Source organism: Vicugna pacos, chromosome 16 (genome assembly GCF_048564905.1).
Source record: "Vicugna pacos chromosome 16, VicPac4, whole genome shotgun sequence".
Classification (NCBI taxonomy): Eukaryota; Metazoa; Chordata; class Mammalia; order Artiodactyla; family Camelidae; genus Vicugna; species Vicugna pacos.
The window spans coordinates 51,961,719-51,980,868 of NC_133002.1; the positions used below are offsets into that span (position 1 = coordinate 51,961,719).

General features: G+C 37.9%; 1 protein-coding gene across 8 annotated transcripts in view; it reads left to right on the forward strand.

Annotated features, from left to right (window-relative positions):
* Nucleotides 1-3,532: 3,532 nt before the first annotated feature.
* Nucleotides 3,533-19,150, forward strand: part of CEP112 (centrosomal protein 112) — a 371,189-nt gene continuing 355,571 nt past the window's right edge. For 7 of the 8 annotated variants that reach the window (XR_012059795.1, XR_012059798.1, XR_012059796.1 and 4 more), the window contains exons 1-4: nt 3,533-3,655; nt 10,331-10,444; nt 12,999-13,189; nt 15,085-15,257. Coding sequence is in view for 5 of the 8 variants with exons in the window: in XM_072939445.1 (XP_072795546.1) it covers nt 10,339-10,444; nt 12,999-13,189; nt 15,085-15,257 (470 nt within the window). In the remaining 3 variants the exon portion in view is untranslated. Of the gene's footprint in view, nt 3,669-10,330; nt 10,445-12,998; nt 13,190-15,084; nt 15,258-19,150 lie in introns of all 8 variants that reach the window. The other variant, XM_072939446.1, reaches the window with a different exon arrangement.

Consider the following 19,150-nt stretch of genomic DNA (forward strand, 5'->3'; position numbering starts at 1 on the left):
AGTTGGCCAAAATCATCTAACACAAAGCCTATGTTATAATAAAGTGTCGAATATCTCATGTAATTAATTGAATACTGTATCGAAAGTGAAAAACAGAATGATATGGGTACAGAATGAAAGCAAATGGGTTATTTACTTTCCTGATCTCGTGGCCCGGCATCACCAGCGAGCATCCTACTTCATATCACTAGCATGGGGAAAAAAAGCAAAATTCAAAATTTGAAGTTTGGTTTCTACTAAGTGCATATTGCTTCCCCACCATCACACAAATTGAAAAATCTTTAGTTGAACCATCGTTAGTGGGAGACAGTCTGTATCATTTGAAAGGAGGGAGGGCAGAATAGCCAGATTCTCTCTGTTAGTAGCCGCTAGCATGGATTGCCCAGGAAGGGCAGGTGGAGAAGCCTCACAGGTTGGGATGGAGCGGTGAATTCAGCTTAGTTCTGGCATAAGGAAGGAATCCAGAATCAATGTGTTAAAGAGTGAATATGTTTTCTAGTCATGAAGAAAATATACCCCATTAATGCTTGGTTTCTGCTCTCTTTAAATTACATCTGTTTGGGGTACAATTTATACTTTTGTGACCTATGAATAGAAGTTCTGAATCATTTCCTATCTAATTGAAGGAATTTACGGGCTACAGGATTATTCTGATATTTATCTGTAATGTGTTTATATAATAATACTCATTATTAGTGTTTATAAATTGCTTTCCATTTAGAATTGCTGAGTCATTCATGTATTTCAATCTAGTGAGAGTATCTTAATAATGCAAAATAGTGAACCACTGACTGAAATTTGGTTATTTAGAATATCAGCTTAGGCGTAAGTGCTGTGTACAGAGCCATTTGCTGATTTTCAAAAAATAAATAAAAATGTGGAAGATATGTATATCATGTAAAATTCCCCTCCAAATGGGCCAAGGACTAGAGAGATAATTTGTAGAAGAATAAAAGGAAAGGACTAATAGAGATGTTTAAATATTTCAGCTTTTCTAATAGTGGAAAATGCAAATTAAAAAGATTCTATTTTTATACATACAATTAGCACAGATTAGAAAAATTGTTAATGTGAGACAGCCACTCTCAGGGACTGTTGAGTGGAATTGCAAATTTGCAGAACACTGTTAGAAGGCAATTTGGCAGTACTGAACAAAAGCTTTCATTTCTTTCATGCCCATAGGAATATCTTTTATGGAGATAGCTGCAACTTCAGCCAAGATGTATATATTAAAATGTATTTATTGCAGTATTACTTATAAGAGCCAAAATTGCTAATAACTTACATATTGAATCACAGGAAAATAATTAAGCCAATTATGTTATATTCAAATGATACAATAATAAGTTGACATTAAAATGATCATATATATGTATAAGATTTGAGAAAATATTTACAATTGTTAACAGTGGTTATTCCATAATGGTAGAATTACATGTAATTTTTATTTTCTTCTTTAAACTTTTCAGTGTTTTCCAATTTCCTTACAATACCACTAAAACTTTTATAACCTGAAAAAAGAAGGGAATTCAAAAAATCCCAGCCTAGGAAGAAAAATTTTACTTCTCTTTTCAGTTAACTCTTGATTGCCTGATAATCCATCTGAGTGATCCAGAGTCACTAACATTTGTTCTTGTGTCTTGTACTTACTTTGTAATGTGTTTATTGTTCACAATCCTTCAAGTTACTGGATAACTTCACATTGAAGTTCTTGAAACCTTGATTCCAGAATGTCTTAGAGGAGAATATGGTGAATTTCACAGTTTTGTGTAAGTGTTTTTCAAAATTGAGCTATTTTTTGGAGAGATTTGAGAATATTTAGGAAGTAAAACTGACAGAACTTAAATCATCTTTAATTTCTTCACCTAGAGGGTCATTGTCCACGTGTGATCCACATCCTTACAAGTTGTTTTCCTCTCTCTGTGTGTGTGTAAGTATGTAAAGTGAATCCTAAGGTGAACACAACTATAAAAACCCAACATGCATATTTTTGCTTACATCACACACTCTCCCCCCGCATATATATATGCGTATAGTGGAAACAGTGACAATCTGCTAGTTCTTGAAAGTGTAAAGGAAAACTTTCTCAGCTTACTTTCACCTAAATATAGAAAATACTTTAAGAAATTTACTGTCTTAATTGTTTTAACCTTTTAACTCTAAGTTATATTTTTTTTCTGCTGCAATGATTTCTTCTCAGATGAACTGGACTTTGTTGCATTTTTTTCCCTTAATACCTTTTTTTTTCTTCTACTTTTCTGCTTGTGTTCATTTAGACAATGTTTGTCAAATTCATTTCATGTTCTTCCAGCATTGTGGCTTTGAAGCTCTTCACTGAGTGGTCAAATTCCTGCAATTGCACATGTGGGTTTTGCCTCCTTGATTCTCTGACTGAATTACCTACATAATCATTCCTTAGCTCTAAACATGTTTAAATATGCTTTTGAAAAACTAAACATTCTTAAAAGCATTTCATACTTTTTCTTTCCCTTAGCTTTCAAAATATGTCACTGAAATAATGAAAAACTGTTGGTGGGAAAAACTCTTACTTCCAGTGAGAGAGTTTGAAAAAGCTCCTTGGAAAGAATATGACTTCACTCTGGAAGCTTGAAAGTAACTAGTTACAAATGAATGAATCTTCTATTTTCTTTATATAAAATTGAAAAGATGCTTCAAGCTGTGTTTATGTTAGGTTTGGCATCACAGTGAGTGATTTGCAAAGATACTGCAGAAGGAATCCTGTTGTGAAATTACATGAAAAACAGTGGTAAACTGAATTTCATTTACGTGAATGTTTTTACAATTTAAATTTTATTTCTGCCTGGTATTTAGAAAATATAGTTCAGAGCTTTTCCAGAAATGTAATAGAAGACCAAAGAAAACCACAACATAGCTTTGCAGACAGGGAGGCTGCCCCGAGGTGGATGAAATTTTCTGGGAGCAGCAAAAATACATTTTCCACTTGATCTTATTATTCTGCACCGAATTGGTAAGCACAAAGCCTTTTTATTTTATTTCAGTATCTTCAGAATTTGGGGTAAGTTTTTTCAGACCTTGGATAGTTATGAATACAAAAAAAAAAGTTATGTTCACTTTCCCGTTTAATCCAGTGGCGTTCACTTCTGGGTTGTGAGATAGCAGGCAGTAAGTTCTCACTTCTTCAGACTCATTCAATGTCCACATAACGGGCGCACCTCTCTGAATATTCTCTGCAATCCCATTTTCTTTGCTCTTTCTGTTCTTTCTCTACGGCCTCTAAAGTGGTCCCAAACTACTCTCCTAGCGGGATGCCCGAGGGCAGCAGTGCCAAGACAGTGGTCTGGTTATCCTGGGGCCTCCGCCTGGGATAGGCCTAGGGGGCGCGAGGCTGGAAAGCGAGCCAGGAGGCTGCGAAGAGAGCCGGGACGTCGCCATGGCAACGCCGTCAAGCCCACGCCGCGACCCGGGGGGCGGGGCCAGCCAAGGGCCGGCGTGTCGCCATGGCAACGGCGCCGCGCACCGGCCGCGGCCGAAGGCGTGGGGAAGGGGGCGGGGAATGTGAGCGCGGAAGTCTCCGCCCCCGGCCTGCTGGGCGGCGGCGACCGCCGCGGCCCGCAAGGATTTGAAACCGTTTGGTGGCGACGGCGGCGACGGCGGCCGAAAGGGAAGCTTGCATGTAGGGGTGCCAGGTTCTTATTTTTCCGAATTTCCCTCCGGGGTCCCTACCCTCGGGTTCTCGAGTGGAATCTTGCGCGGGGTGGGGGTCGCCCCACCCGTGCGAGCGGGCTCGTTCGGGGAGGGGCGTCGCCCCGCAGGCCCCGGGCCCGTTCTCCAGGCCTGAGGGGGCGCGCGCCGCGCGCGGTGGCGCCGGGGATGTCGGGGGGGTCTCCGCGCGGAGCGCTGCGGTTTCCCTTGCAGAGTGAAATCCAGTCCGGGCACGGATGGGGAAAGTTCTGAGGAAAGTGGTATAAGCGGATGGAGCTGGTCCACATGACGGGGGTCCAAAAATTTGAGACCAGAGGTTTTGGCGCTTGTGAGGAGAAATCTGTGTACGGGACAAGGTAGGGAAGCGGCCTCGGCCCCGCGGCCTCGCAGGCCGCCTGCCCCGAGCCCGGAGCGATTTCTGCCCGCTCTGGCCGCAGAAGTTACTTCTGGGCGCCGCCCCGCTGGAGATGTCACATTCCCCTCAGGACTGGATCGCCGACTCTGGACTGAGGGCAGTACCGGTGTCCCGTTCCTTTGTAGGGACCGCCCGCTTGGGAAGGCCGTGTCCCAGCATCACGGCGTGTTTCTGAGTTTAAGGTTTCAAGAGAACAAGTTAAGTAAATAAGAGCAGCTTATATTCTGACCGTCGTGCGGCTCTTTTTATTATGTGTCCTTAGTAGTTAAAGATGCGGAAAAACAGGATAGAAAGGCCAAATGGAATGACACGAGCCTGTGCATCGTGGGCAGGCTGCCGCGGAGTGGAGCGCACGGTCTTCTGCGCCTTGTTCAGGCCCAGCTGCCACTTTCCGTGGGACCCTCGGTCATTACGTAACCGCGCTGGGCCTCAGCTTTCCTCCTCTGTGAAATGGCCCTGAAATAGTGCCTGTCTCCGGGGGTGGTTACTGGCATGTGTTTGTCAAGCGCACAGCGTGCCAAGGCTCCATCAGTGCTCTGGTAACTGTCCAAACATACAGATGTGTAAGCCAGATAAAACATGCACCTGTACACCGTTTTGATATAGTGCAGTACGAATTTCAAGTTCTCTTTAATTGACCCCGCCGTACATTTAAAATATGGTTTGAACAAAATCGGTTTTATGCAACTTTGAGAAATATTTTTATTGTGTTTGGCCAAAGGGCATGATCTGTGTGAGGTGTATTCATTGTTTAGCAGTGTGGCTGCTTTTTCCCCCGAGACCTTTTCATATTTTTGGCTTGCTTATGCTTTGCTGACTCCTGTGATAGTTAAGCACCTTGAGAAGGTCTTAGCCCACTTTGTAGCTGTCCACATAGACACAGGTTTAAAAAAAGACAATGCCGGTGAGTTAAGTAAAAGATATGATCCAGACATAGATTGTAGCTATACGCAAGAATCACCCAATTTACTTCTTTTTTGCTTTTGTGGTAATTTATGTGACTGGTAAGCACACTGTAAGTACTTTAAACCTAAGTCAAAAATATAGCTTTACTTATTTTTAATTCTAATAATTTAAAGCTGCAATTCTAATAAGCAGTAATAAAACTTTTTGATTAGCTGGAACGAAGCAGATGTTATTTATAAGATATAATTTGTGTAGCAGGAATTCCTTGAAGGTTTGAAACGGTAACTTTTTGTTGTTTTGTTCAAGAATAAATAAAGGATAGGGGGCAGCTGATTTTTAGCTTTTACTGAGTATCACATTGATTCTTTTTTGTGCTTTTTTTCAGTATTGCATGTCATTAAAGCAAATTATGATTCCCTTTCTACTTTTCAAAAAACTTCTTTATTAGTTGGAAATATTGCTGATTTATATTTAAATAGCCAAGAGGCACATGTAATGGACCTGAGAGCTAAGGATTTCAGAATTTTAATCTGAGCTTTGTGCTTAATTTCATGATTTGGGTGAGTCTTTTTACTCTTGAGTTTTAGTTTCCTCTAACATTGAAAACTAGCATCTCCTGCCAGTGTCAAAGATTTATTGAGAATTAGTGATTATTAGGAATCCTTTTGTTTTAGGCCTGTTTATGGGTGCTCTCAGGCATATATCTGAGTTTGTGGGCAGGTTGAACTGTTTAAGCCTGGGAGTACACTTCCAGGCCAGAGCTGTGCTTAAAATTCTGGGGTTTATGACTTTCATTTGTCTGTTCATCCATTTGAATAGTTGCTTTTCAGCTTTATGTTCTAACGTTCCAGCAGTGGTATCATAGCCTTCTGTCAGGAGGTACATAACTGATGTAGTTATGTACGAATGCAGCTAGTTATTGTAGGAATGCAAAACAACATCAACGAACCAGGTAACCCCAACCCAACTAACCAATCAGAAAATGCACTTAAATAAAATTTATGTAACCAAGTCTTGAATTTGAAAATATGTTTCTTCTACTGTAATGCAGAAGGGACAATGACCAGTTTTGGTAAGTAGAATTAAGGGTATATAATATTTCTATTCTAGAAGACCTATTTGGTACTCAGAACAGAACCTTTAAAAAAAAAACAGACAACTACAGGCATACCTTTTTTATTGTGCTTCACCTTATTACACTTCACAGATACTACATTTTTTACAGATTGAAGGCTTATGGCAATCCTGCATTGAGCAAGTCTGTTGGTGCCCTTTTGCAACAGCATTTGCTGACTTCGTGTCTCTATGTCACATTTTGGTAATTCTCACAATATTTCAAACCCCCTACCAGCAAAAAAATTACAACTTGCTGAAGGCTCAGATGATGTATAGCATATTTTAGCAATAAAATATGTTTAATTAAGGTATGCAGATTGTTTTTTAAAGACATAATGCTGTGGGAACACTTAATAGAGGACAGTGTAGTATAAACATAACTTTTACGTGTACTGGGAAACCAAAATAGTCATGTGACTCACTTTATTGTGATATTTGGTTTATTGCTGTGGTCTGGAACTGAATCTGCAATCTCTCTGAGCTCTGTCTTTATTAGTTACATAAAAGTAGGATATTAATCTCTTTCGTTAGCATTGATTTATCAATCAATTCTTCAGCTTCTGTTATATGCCACGTGATGTACTAAGATGTTAAGTCAGGGTCCCTGCCTTCCAGGAGCATCTCACAGATGGTAGAAAACATGTTAATAGTATGCAGATTTGTAGAAAAAAAGTAACAGCATGATAAATGCTTCCACACTGATGTGAGCAGTACACACTGAGAATGGAGCAACGAGTGTAGGGTAAGTGGGGCGAGCTTCACTCAGAGGTGACGTTTGAGCTGTATTTAGGGAATAACCTGTGAAAAGGCCATGTAATTGTATAAGGGCTTGGAGTGTTTGAAGAATGAGGAGTTCATTGGTGGTGAATGGTCATTGGTAGGTTGGCTAGCTAGGCAGAGCGGGGTGGTGTGTGTGCGGGAAGGGGTGAGAGGTGGGCTCAGTGCAAAGGCACTTGCAGGCCTAACTTTGGGTTTGGATCATATCCCATTGCAGTAGGCAGTCAAGACAGGCAGTGATATGCTTTGCTTTGTACTTAAGAAATCTGCTCTGGGGCCAGTGAGGACTAAAGTAGGGAACGTTCACAGCAGGGAGACAGGCTGTGGCAGGAGTGTAAGTAAGTGGTGGGGAGGGCTGTCTCAGAGAGTGGCAGTGAGAATAGAGAGACAGGCAGGCTTTGCGATATTTCTGAGTATTTGCTGCTATATAGCTCATGGGGTTTTAGAGAACGGAGGGGAAGGAGTCAGCGGAGATGGCAGGTTGTGAGGCGGTGAGGAGGTAGCTGACAGGTGATGGGGTACTGGCCGTAGGGAGGAGAGTTCATGCTTCTGACACAGAGGCAGAGCAGGTAAGACGGTGTTCTCTAAGAGGGGAGCTGAGAGGTGGAGGGAAGAGCATTTTCGGGTGTTACCACCTGACTATTCTTTTTCCTCTGAAGTAGAAGGTAAGATTTAAATGGAAAGTGAGAGGAGGCTGGAATGGGGCTTCAGGGGCTTTAAGATGTCTGCTGAGAGTTTTGTGGACTAGGAAGCGGTAAAAGACTCCTGAGAATTCTGAGGAGGCTGGAAGCTGCCTGACTGCAAGGCAGTGCCGTTTTTTTCTCTAGCAGACCCTTCGTTAAGGAATGAGGGAGGGTGTCAAGTGGTGACTGTCTTGCTGAGAAGAGAGAGAGATTGGGAGGGAGAGAGTTTTAGAGGATGAGAGGCTGATCAGATGGAAGGGTTTTGGTGGTGGCAGTGATGAGAATGGGGAGCACTGGTGTATTCGGATGGTGGGAGCCTCACAAGAGGGGACTTGGGGGTTGAGGTTGGCAGAGCAGTAGTGGGGAGGTGGCAGTGTGGATCTCAGTGACTTTCCCTACCTGGGCAGGGCTAGGGGAGTGAGCGAAAGAGTCCAGGACGCGCATGCTGGTGCCTGAGAGAGGGTGGGAAGCTGTTCACCCCTGACGGCTGTGAGGGAAGTCAGCCTGGCCGGTGAAAGTTAGGGTCTGCTTCCAGACTGGGCAGAGAACTTTCTGTGAAGAGGCTGTTGACAGTAAGATGGAGGAAACTGTGGTAAATGTTAGAAGCCAGTGGAGCAGAGGGAGAGTGGTGGTCTGTGGAACAAGACAGCTGATGAGGCACAACAGAGCTTTTTTCCAAATACATAGTTTGTAAGTTGAATAAATGACAAAGTGGGGACTATGTATAATGTAGAGATAGTCCGCATGCCATGCCTACCAAGACATTTCAGCACTTAGAGGAACATGTTGAGTGTTGGGTATATTTTTAACATAGGGAATTTTGTCAGAACCTACTTTTCTGATTTTGGGGATTTACCCCCTTTATATTCAGTGTTTTTCTTGCTGATCAGGAAGAAATAGAAGGACCAATGTTTTAAGTGTTTTGATAGGAATTAAAAATTTTACATGTATGTACAGTTAAAACCACTTATTTGGTATATGGTGTTACGAATTTTTACACATGCGTGGAATAGCTTCTTATAACCTCCTGCACAGACAGCATGCAGGGCAATTCCAGCACCCTGTGTATTTTCCTTGAACTACCGCTTTTTATTCAGACACCCCTTCCAGTGCTAACTGCTCTGAACCACTGATCTGTTCTCCACGCCTGTATTTTTTGCCTTATCTAGAAGGTCATACAAGTGGATATTGTCATATAGTATATAGCCTTTTGAGAATGCTTCTTTCACTTATCATATTACATTTGAAGTTTATCCATGTTTTTGGATGTATCAGCAGTTCCTTCCTTTCTGTTGCTAACTATTGTTTCATTGTGTGCGTAAGACCACAGTTGGTTTTCCATTTCCCAAGGAAGGGACATTTGGTTGTTTCCAGTGTTTGTTGGTTACAGAAGAAAAAAGCTGCTATAAACATTACATTCAGGTTTTTCTGTGAATATAGATTTTGCTTCACTTGGATAAATACCTAAGAGTGAGATTTCTGGGTCACATACTACGGGTATGTTTCGCTGTGTAAGAAATGGCTGAACTGCTTTCCAGAGTGATTGCACCTTCTTGTATTCCCACCTGCAGTGTGTGAGAATTCCTGTTCTGCGTCCTCAGCAGCTTTGGTATTGTTTGCGTTTCTAATTTTAGCTGTCCTGATAGGTATGTAGTGGTATCTCATTGTGGTTTTAATTTACATTGCTCTAATGACTAATGATATAAAGCATCTTTTCATGTGCTTGTCAGCTGTATATATTCTTTGGTAAAGGAACTAACTTTTTGCCAGTTATGTTTATTGGGTTGTTTGTTTTCTTGTGGTTGAGTTTCAAAAGTACTTTATATATTCTTGATATACGTCTTTTGTGAGTTACATGATGTGCAGTATTTTCTCCCAGTCTGTGGCTTATCTTTACAACTCCTTGACAGAGTTCTTTGCAGAGCAGAAGTTTGTTTTTGTTTTTGTTTTGTTTTGTTTTGGGTTTTTTTGTGGTGAAGGAAAGTGCAGCATTTATTGCAGAATGCCAGGCAAGGAATCCGGGGCAACTAGTGCTCGAAACACCTGAACTCCAGAAGATTTTTAATTTTGATGAAGTTCAGTGTATTGATTTTTTCTTTTATGGGTAGTGCTCTTAGAGTTGTATCTAACTTGGCTAACCACCCCAGATCATGAAGATTTTCTTTTGTTTTCTTCTGAGACTTTTATACTTTTACATTTTACACTTAGGTCTGTAATTTGTTTTGAGTTAATTTTTGTGTGTGAAGTGTGAAGTTTAGGTTGAGGCTTACTTATTTATTTATTTTTGCATGTGGATGCCCAGTTGTTACAGCATCATTTGTAAAAACTATGGTTTCTCCATGGGTTGTACCTTTGTGGAATATCAGTTGTCCACATTTGTATTGGTGCATTTCTGAGCTCTCTAGTTTGTTCCATTGCTCTGTGTTTCTTATCCTTTCACCAACACCACATTGTCTTGACTGCTGTAGCTTTATAGTATGTCTTAAAATCCGGTCATGTGAGTCCTCCAGATTTGGTCTTTTTCAGAATTGTTTCTGCTATTCTAATTCCTTTAACTTTGCATATAAACTTTAGAATCAGCTTGTGTATATTTACAAAGAATACTGCTGGGATTTTGATTGAAATTGCTTTAAATCTACAGATCAATTTGGAGATATTTAATACTAATGAGTTTTCTTTGATTCTTTTTCATCAGTTTTGTTATTTTCAGTGTACAGATCTTAATATTTTAATTTTAAATCTTTTACAGGCTGAATTATGGAAATGGGAAGTGAAGAAGAAAAATGGGAGAAGCTTGATGCGGAATTTGATCACTTTGTGGTAGATATGAAGCCGTTTGTTCTAAAATTACCCCATAGGTCAGGTAAGATTATGTTGGAAAATCAGATTCTAAAAATTATTTTTCTTTGTATTATTAAGTCAAACCAATGACCTTTCAAAATGGAAAGAAAACTGAATCCCTTTAATTAATAGTTTTCATCTTAAGCTGGTGTTGGATTGTTTTAATAGTTTTCATCTTAAGCTGATGTTGGATTGTTTACTTTGAACTGTTCAAGGGTAAATAGAAATTTAGTGATAATGTCCTACTAAACTGTGGAAAGGTCTTATTGTAAAACCGTTTCTCATTTGTCATGAGCTTAAAGTGCATGGATCTTTAAAGTTATCTACAACTGTTTTTTCCTGCATCATTTCCCTCCTACCATGGAAAAGTTTCCTCATTCAGGAGCCAACTGTCCACCTGTCTCTGACCCTTGTTTATTAAAGCAGAAAAGAATCTATTCTTCTTATATGCTTATTGGTTGATAGAATAAAATCATGTGTGAATGAGTTTTGTTGCTTTCTTGTCTCCAATTCCTAACCTGTTATCCTTAATTGTGGAATGAGAGTCTTTGTTTCAAGTCAGAGATTTTCAGGTAATTTTTAAGGTTTATCAGAGAGCAACTGAAGAGAGTTTGAGGAGCTAGGAAGATTCTCTGAGTCACAGTAGACATAAGGCTGGCTGTAAGGGAAAACCTGATTGGTAGCTTTTGAATGGAGGATTAGGAAACTCTTTTACCCAAGTTTTGTCGAAGTTCTGTTTCTCTGAGGTATCTGAGTGAAATCTGTGTTCACAATGAGAAACTAACTAAATATTAGGTATTTGTTCCAGGGAGCTGCGCTGGGAGAAGGGAGGGTAGCATCTGAGTTACGCGTTCTGCGCTCACCCATCGTACCAGGCAGGGCCTGCAGCCGCGCAAGTCCAGGGTGGCTTGTCATGGTCTTCCCTTCCTACCTCTTCTACCCCCGTCTCTTGCCTTGTTGGATGGTAACCTCTTCTTTCTTCCTCTGCTGTTCTTCAGAATGAATACTTCACGTCCCGTGGCTCATTCACAGTTAGTTGAATTAGTATTTAATGATACTTCTACACTGTATCCTCTTTTGATATTCATTACCTTTTTTCCTTCTTGTCCTAGATCTCCTGATCAGGATAAAAGTGTATTAAATCTCTCATTATAAATGTACTTTAAATCAAACTACCCTCATATTTCATCTTCTTTTAAAAATGAGTTTGGGGTACATAGAATTGGATTGATTGTAATCTTTGGTTCATGACTTATTGTCATTATGTATTGGTACATCCCTGGCCCTCTTTTATTTAATTTCATAATGAATACTCACATCCCAGTCAAGAGCCTGAACATTCATAATAACTTATGTCTTCTTATAGCTAAGTTCTATTTTTGATAATGGGTTTTCCTCAATATTTTAGATAGAGAGATGATTTTTTTCATTAGCCAAGTTGTTGTACTAAGTTCTGTTCATTTGAATATTGTATAGATTTCAGCTTGCTGTAGGGCTAATAAAATAACATAGTTTGAAAAACTGTACTTAAGTTTATCAGTTTTACTTTGTATTTTCTTTTTGCACAGAGTGTGCCCAATATTTCAAGAAGTTTATTTTGTGATTATATGATTTTCAAAGCTGAAAATACAGAAGCTTTTCAGAGTTCTGTAGTGATAAATCCAGTGTGAGCAAAGTAGTAAATCCGCCCCAGCGAATTTTGTAGGTAAAACAGTAAATGAATATGACCTTTAGAAACTAAGAGATTAACGCAGATTTGTGATTTGTGTTAGATATATAATCCTCAAATTGAGTTAGAGTGATAAAAGATTATTGTCCGAATAGTTTTCATAAGACCTAAAAACAATTCTGTGTCATGGCAAGGTAAGACAGTCAGGAGGTCATCATATATGGATTCAACTGGGCTATATTTTTAAGGTAGTTTTTAAAGGGATATTTTGCAAAATTGCATGTAAATATATAACCTTCAATTATTTTGAGAGGTTAAAAGGAAACCTTAAATAAATCAACCACAAATCCCTGAAAATTATCAGCTTTAATAAATAAAACTTTTGAGATTTAATTTTAGATTAAGTTTAAAATACTTAAGTAAATAAGATTGCATTTTATCTCTCTTTTGGTTTGTGTGATCAGAATTATAGAAAGATTTTTCAGTACAACTAAAATTATTTTAGAGATGATTTTACATCAACATTTTTGTCTCAGAAATTTTTTTGATAATAATTCTGATATTTTATTACTAGTTAACTGATAAAGTTAAACTCTATACCAGGGATTGGCAAACTGTATCCCCAGGACCACATCTAGGCTGCTGCCTTTTTTGTGAAGTTTTGTTAGAAAACAGCCATAACCATTTGATACACGTGGTGTGTGGTGGCTTTCTTGCTGCAGTGGCACAGTTGAGTAGTTGTGCCAAAGATTACATGGTCTGCAAAATCTAAAATATTTACTGTCTGGCACTTTATAGAAAAAATTTGCTAGCCCCTGCTTTAGACAAAAGCAGATGTTTTATGGGTCTTTAATAATTTTTCATTTTCTAAAAGATCAAGTCCCTAATAGCTCTTATATATTTCTAGAGCGGCAGAGGTGTGCCCTTTGGATCAGAAAACTGTGTGAGCCATCAGGAACGGGTGCAGGCGTAATGGGCAGGAAGAACCGAAACTTGTATGCAAAGCTGTTACTGCACATGCTCAAGCGAGGGGTGCTGGAAGGCCCTTTCACACACCGACCCGAACCAGGGACACTAAAAACTTTACCGTCATACATGGTAGGTGCCAGTGACCAAAAGATGTATTAGTTTATTTCCCTAAAAGTGTCAATTTATCATCCCATTTGGGAATGGTCCTATTATTAAGTTAGAAGTCCTAGATAATATGTTAGTTAAAACTGTTTTTTGCTCCCTGATTTAGTTTTTTCCCACCTTGAGCAGAAGAAATCAGCTATTGGGCTCTGAGGGGACTATACTCAATTGATTTAGTTATCCCGCAGTATTCTACAATATTTCTAAAAATCTAAAAATTAATTTTTAAATAACTGAGCCTTAATTTCCCACTAGTTTTCATTGTATTACATTAATAACAATTCATGTATATCGGTAAATTCTAGTTTATTAAGCTATTTATATGCATTATTTAATGTAGACAAGCGGTTGAATTGAGTGACTTCCAAAGTTCCTTTCTACTCTAGTAAAATGACAATAATAAGTTGGAGTTTAGATGTTATTTCCTATACTTCATTTGATTTCATTGTCAAAATCAGCTTTGTTACAAAGGCAGTTATAATTATGCTTGGGTGATGAATTGTCACTACCTTAGGCCTTGTAACTGTGAAATATGTCTTGGTTTGTATGGCTTTTGAATACTTAAGAAATCTAACTGGAGTACTAGGTATTTGTCGTTGCTGTTAGGTATATATTTACTTAAAAAAATAAACCGCAAAATTCTTATGCAGTGCATTTAAGATTTTACTGTATTTTATCAGTTAATTCAACATTCAGTCAGGAGAAATGCTGCACACTGGATAATAATTTCTATTACCTACAGCAGAGTGCCAAAAGTTTTAATGTTGTCACCAATTGTATGTTAAAGTTGGGCCATACTTTTGCTTAAGATCAGTAGTCTTTGGGATAGTAGTTACTTGACTTGATAATTGATTTTACATTGGAGTGACTATCTCATTTAAAAAGCAATTGTTATGCATGTTTGACTTGGGATAGAATGCCATGTGTCAGCCCTCCCTAGGGAACAGCCCCTTGGGGGCTTTTGAATAGGATGGGGAGAGTTATAGTTAATGCAGAATTAATGCAGAGTTTTATTCAGAAATGTGTCATGAAGCCCAGCTCACTTGAAGAGAAATAAGTGGGCTAAAGTCATTCTTCTTAATGACTGAAGGGAGAACATTTTCTGAAACACATTCAGATGTTGAAATATGAGTATATTGTACCACGTTTTCCCATTCACACTCATTTCATGGAATCATAGGGAAGGGCTTTATTTTACAAATAATAATGTGTAAGTCTTGAATTTTTCAACTAGTTTATGGCATGACCTTAACTAAATTCCAGGTCTTCAACTCTGTTGTTCCAAATTATGAAGAGATTGCTCATTTTTATTTTTTCTTCCTTTTTTTTCTTTTTCCTTAACGGAGGTACTGGGGACTGAACCCAGGACCTCATGGATGACAAGCATGTGCTCTATCACTAAGCTCCACCCCGTACCCACCCCCTCATTTTTATTTCTGATTTTTATTGATTATGATTTCTCTGCCTACTGATTGTGTGTGTGTGTGTGTGTGTGTGTGTGTGTGTGTGTGTAGAGTGGTCAATGATAACAGAAGGAAGTAGGAGAGCACATGATTTAAAAAGAACTTTTCATAAGGCTAATATTCCTTTTACAATATAAATAATTATCAGATTTATCTGTTATGTAATTTTATCATTTATCAGATTTCTTATACAGTGCAAAATAAGATGTAAATATATTACCCATTTTATGTGTTTTAATATTTCACTGAATGCTACATGTTTATATATTTTTATATAATTGAATTTAAGTTGAGTATTTGAAAGGTTGTTAGCAAACTTGAAACTGAATGGAAATCTTCACTGATTATTTCATTATAGTGCATTTTGAAAGAATAATTTTTCTAATTTTTAAAAATCAGTCCATCTATTTTGATGAACCAAATCCAGCACAAGCAAAAAGTTCAAGTCCAGAAACATTACCAGACTGGGTAATGGGTGAGCTGGGGACAAGTGAGCACAAATCAGATGAATCATGGAAGCTTTCTTCTGGAGAAGATTACTCTTTGATGCAGTCACCGACTGATGTCCACAGGTATGCTATGAACTGGGAATTTTGGATGGGTTTCATCTTTCATCATTTAGCCTATCTTCGAAACTAGTTCATACATTCCATTTTTCCTTATTTTTTTTTTATGGTAAGTAGTTGGTTTACTTTATATTTTTGTTAAAGTTGAGGACTATGAAGGAATGTTGGGTAGGTAAAATAACAGTTTTGCTTTTCCATTTACTGTATATTCAAGATTATAGTATGTTTTTTGCTACTTTTTGGATACCTGTTAAATATTTATATCTATTCCATTGCTTGGGAACTGTTGCCTGAAAACCTTAAAATAACACAATTCTCTGTTTTCCTTTATGACAAGCATGAATTAGGAACATTATCAGTGACTTCAGCAAAATATAACGTCCTGCATATCCACCTTGAAGCTTATGCTCAAGCATTTCTCTCCTTTTCCCTCTCATTGAACAAGATTTGTTTTGATTTAATAAAACAGTAAATGCAAACATAAATCCCATTAAACTGCGCTTTCTTGTTAGAGTACTAAGCTTAAATAGGATTTTTAGTACAAATGAAAGTAAACCAAGTTTTCTAAATACTGTTGTATTATAACTTTTGGCTTTTAGGAGGGATAGATTTAAATTGGACTTTTATCAGATTTTGAATTTTGTCTTTGGCATTGTTCGCTGAAATGTTAAAATATTGGACAGTGTCAATTGACGTGTACCATCCTTCATACTTCACTCCTCACCATTTTTTCTCTTGGTAGTTTTAATTTTTGGAATTTGATTAGGTTAAGAATGTAATCTTTCGTTTCTACTATAATTTTTTGGGTCTATTCCTTAATGGAATATAGGAATCTTATTAGTAATTTGAAATGTCTTCATAGTTGATGTAGTCTGGTTATATTTTAAGACCTCAGATATTGTGGTGGAAAAGAATAAATGAACACAAAGCAAGAGGTCCAGTCCATAGAAATTTTTTATTAGAAAGGGAAACAAATTAATATGGATTAATACGGAAAGGCAACAAAGGAAGAGGTGATACAATTAAGGACATGTTTCAGAAGAGTAAGAATGAATGAATAGATGAGTTCATAACAGGTGGTTTTACATTCTTATTTTTGCATTCATAGGAGATTTAGAAGTAGATGAGCTGTAATTGTGGAATTTTTGTTAGCCTTATAGCAGTAAATGGAGGTGTGAAGAGATTTTGGTCTGTATACAGAGAAAAATACAGTTCTTGGTTTGGATGCAAAATCCATCAGACATTTGCCAAAAAATTTGTAGAGTGTCCAACTACATACTGGATTCCTTTCTGGGTGTAATGAGTGTGGAGTTTACAGAATGAAGGTCAACTGAAGTAGGTTCTTACATCTTAAGAGCTTAGACCAGAGGTTGAAAATTGGTGATCTTCCTGGACTGAATGAATCATGTGAATAGATTTGTTTTGTTTGAGTTACACAGTATCTCTTAAAGATTTTTGAATCAGTTGTCACAATTAACAATTGGGGAATTTTGTATAAAAATCTAATTTTCTGGCTTATTTTAAAAAGTGGAGACCTAGCAGTCTTCCCCAAAGACAGCCATAGGTGGGAGCTAATAATACTTTTTGCTCCTTTCAAGTGTCATGCCTTAACTATTTCCTGCTAATTCCTGACCCTGAGTTTGAGGTCATTGCATTTATTAATGAGCTTGAGGGTTTTTTTTGTTTCTGTTTCTGTTTTTTAAAGCAGGGTTAAGAGGAAATGAAGTATTTGTTTTTCCATTTTAGAGGAGTAGGGAAGAGAGATAAGTACTGGGCTAATTTGAATGCAGTGGTGTATGTAGTTGTGGAGATATTTGTAAAGGTTTAGTATGCATAAAAGTGGGGTGCCCGATAGGAAGTAAGACTTGAGATCTCCAGGGAGTCCAGGTGAATAGTACTTTTCCTTTATCAGAATAGAGGATAAAGTTTGAGAAAATATAGTGAGAATATTCTTCAAATATTACTCAGTGATTTTTGTGAATGATGAAACCATCATAAAACCTCCACAGCTTTAACAAATAACATTTCTCTTTGTTGCTCACCTATAATAAAATGACATTTTAATGCAAATTACCTGAACATGAGGTATTAGTTATCAGTTACGTAATAAGTAGTTAATGGGAAAACACAAGCAGTCCTTCAGTCCTGGAGCTCGGTCCTTCAGATCTCACAACTTCAGAACAGCCTTACCTGGCACCCCGGTCTGTTTGGGTGACCCTTTTATTCACACCACAGTGCTATGTGTTTCTTTGTTGCACTCATCACATGTGCAGAGGTTTCACATCTGTCCTTTGTGCTAGACTGTAACTCTCATGAGGCAGGAACTGTTTTTTTCCTATTGGCACTGAATTCCCAGGCCGAGCACTGGGCGGGGATCTGTCAGGAGCTGCATGGGTCTTTCTTCTTGGTGAGTGCACGCGGGGAGGAGTGAATGGGCTATTAGGCACTGCCACACATTTAATCTGTACGAATCCCCTCTGAGACAGGTATATTGTGGCAGAGAGAATGGACCAGAAGGATTAAAAAAAAAACTTTTAGAAAAATTTGAGGGAAGGATAACTTTTAGAAGAAGTGGAGAGAAGTATGGACATAGGCTGTAGAGATGCCCTTCACATACTGTGAGGAACATAGAGACAAAGCAGGAACTGAAAAAGCCAAGTATCTTCCTAGTCAAGTGTTATAATTTCACTAAGGCTTAGGGCTGCAAAAATGAAACTTCTCACGGTATCTTTTCTTATATGCTATCCTCTCTTAATTCAGTTCAGTTTATTTTAAAATTTTAATTTGCATGTACATTAGTTAACCGATATTTGTAATTTTACATACATGAAGGCATTTAAAAGCGAAGCTAACATTTACTTTAGCTAAAGGCAGCACCACTGATTTAAGGCCAAATATGTAATGTGTGAGATCAGATCAGAAGTGATGGTGAAATCTATTGATGGTCTTTCTTCATATTTCTTTTCTAAAGTTGTTCCTTTACTCTGAGTGGTCATACTGTGCTAGTGAAAAAGTTAGAATCTGCTAGTGTTGACCTAATACATCTAATCAGTTCTGCAAGAAATTGTTTTAAAAAGTTTAAGAGGCTTATAATACTTGACACATGTATGTTTTTATAGTGAATAATTTATTGTTACTTAGAACTGAAGTTTAATGCTGCCTCATAAATTTTACAACCACTTCAACTTGTCCTTTGAAAAACCTCTTTAATCTTAAAAGATTTCCCCCCTTAGTGTTTCTTTTTTGATCACTTTATAAAATCCTGCTTTACTCAGACCTTTTTGTATGTGAAGTATTTCTAATGGCATTTTAGATTATGCTGTTTGTGTCCTAGCCTTTTTATATTATTAAAGATGCAGAGTCCTTTTGAAGCCTCTTTGTTAGGACTCCCTATTCAATGGAGATGGCACCTTTCCTTTACCTTTATCCTTCCTGTAAGGTACGGTATGTAGTCTCATTCTAGACACGTTAGAAGTATTATGAGATCATAGTCTAACAGGCGCATCATCATGCTTTTCCTCACCAAATACCCATTCCACACTAGTAAACTTAGCATTTCCCTTCAGACGGTTTTAACACAACTAGTCCTGACTTGGTTTTATTATTTACTTTCCTTTTTCGTGGTTCTTGATTTAAGGTTATATTATTACTCCTGGTTTTATTTTAGAAAAACCACTTTACAAATTGCAATACCATTTTATTAGAGATCTGTTATTGTATTTTTATGTCAAATATCTGCTTCTTTTCTTGACGGTGAAATACTTGGGTTATACTTGAGTTTGGACAATGGTTGTATAAAATGTTACTAATGAGACCGTAGACTTAGATCTCCTCCCTGTACGGTTTGGTTAATTGCATTTTAGTTCTATAGCCATGAACTATATCCATATAAATTACTT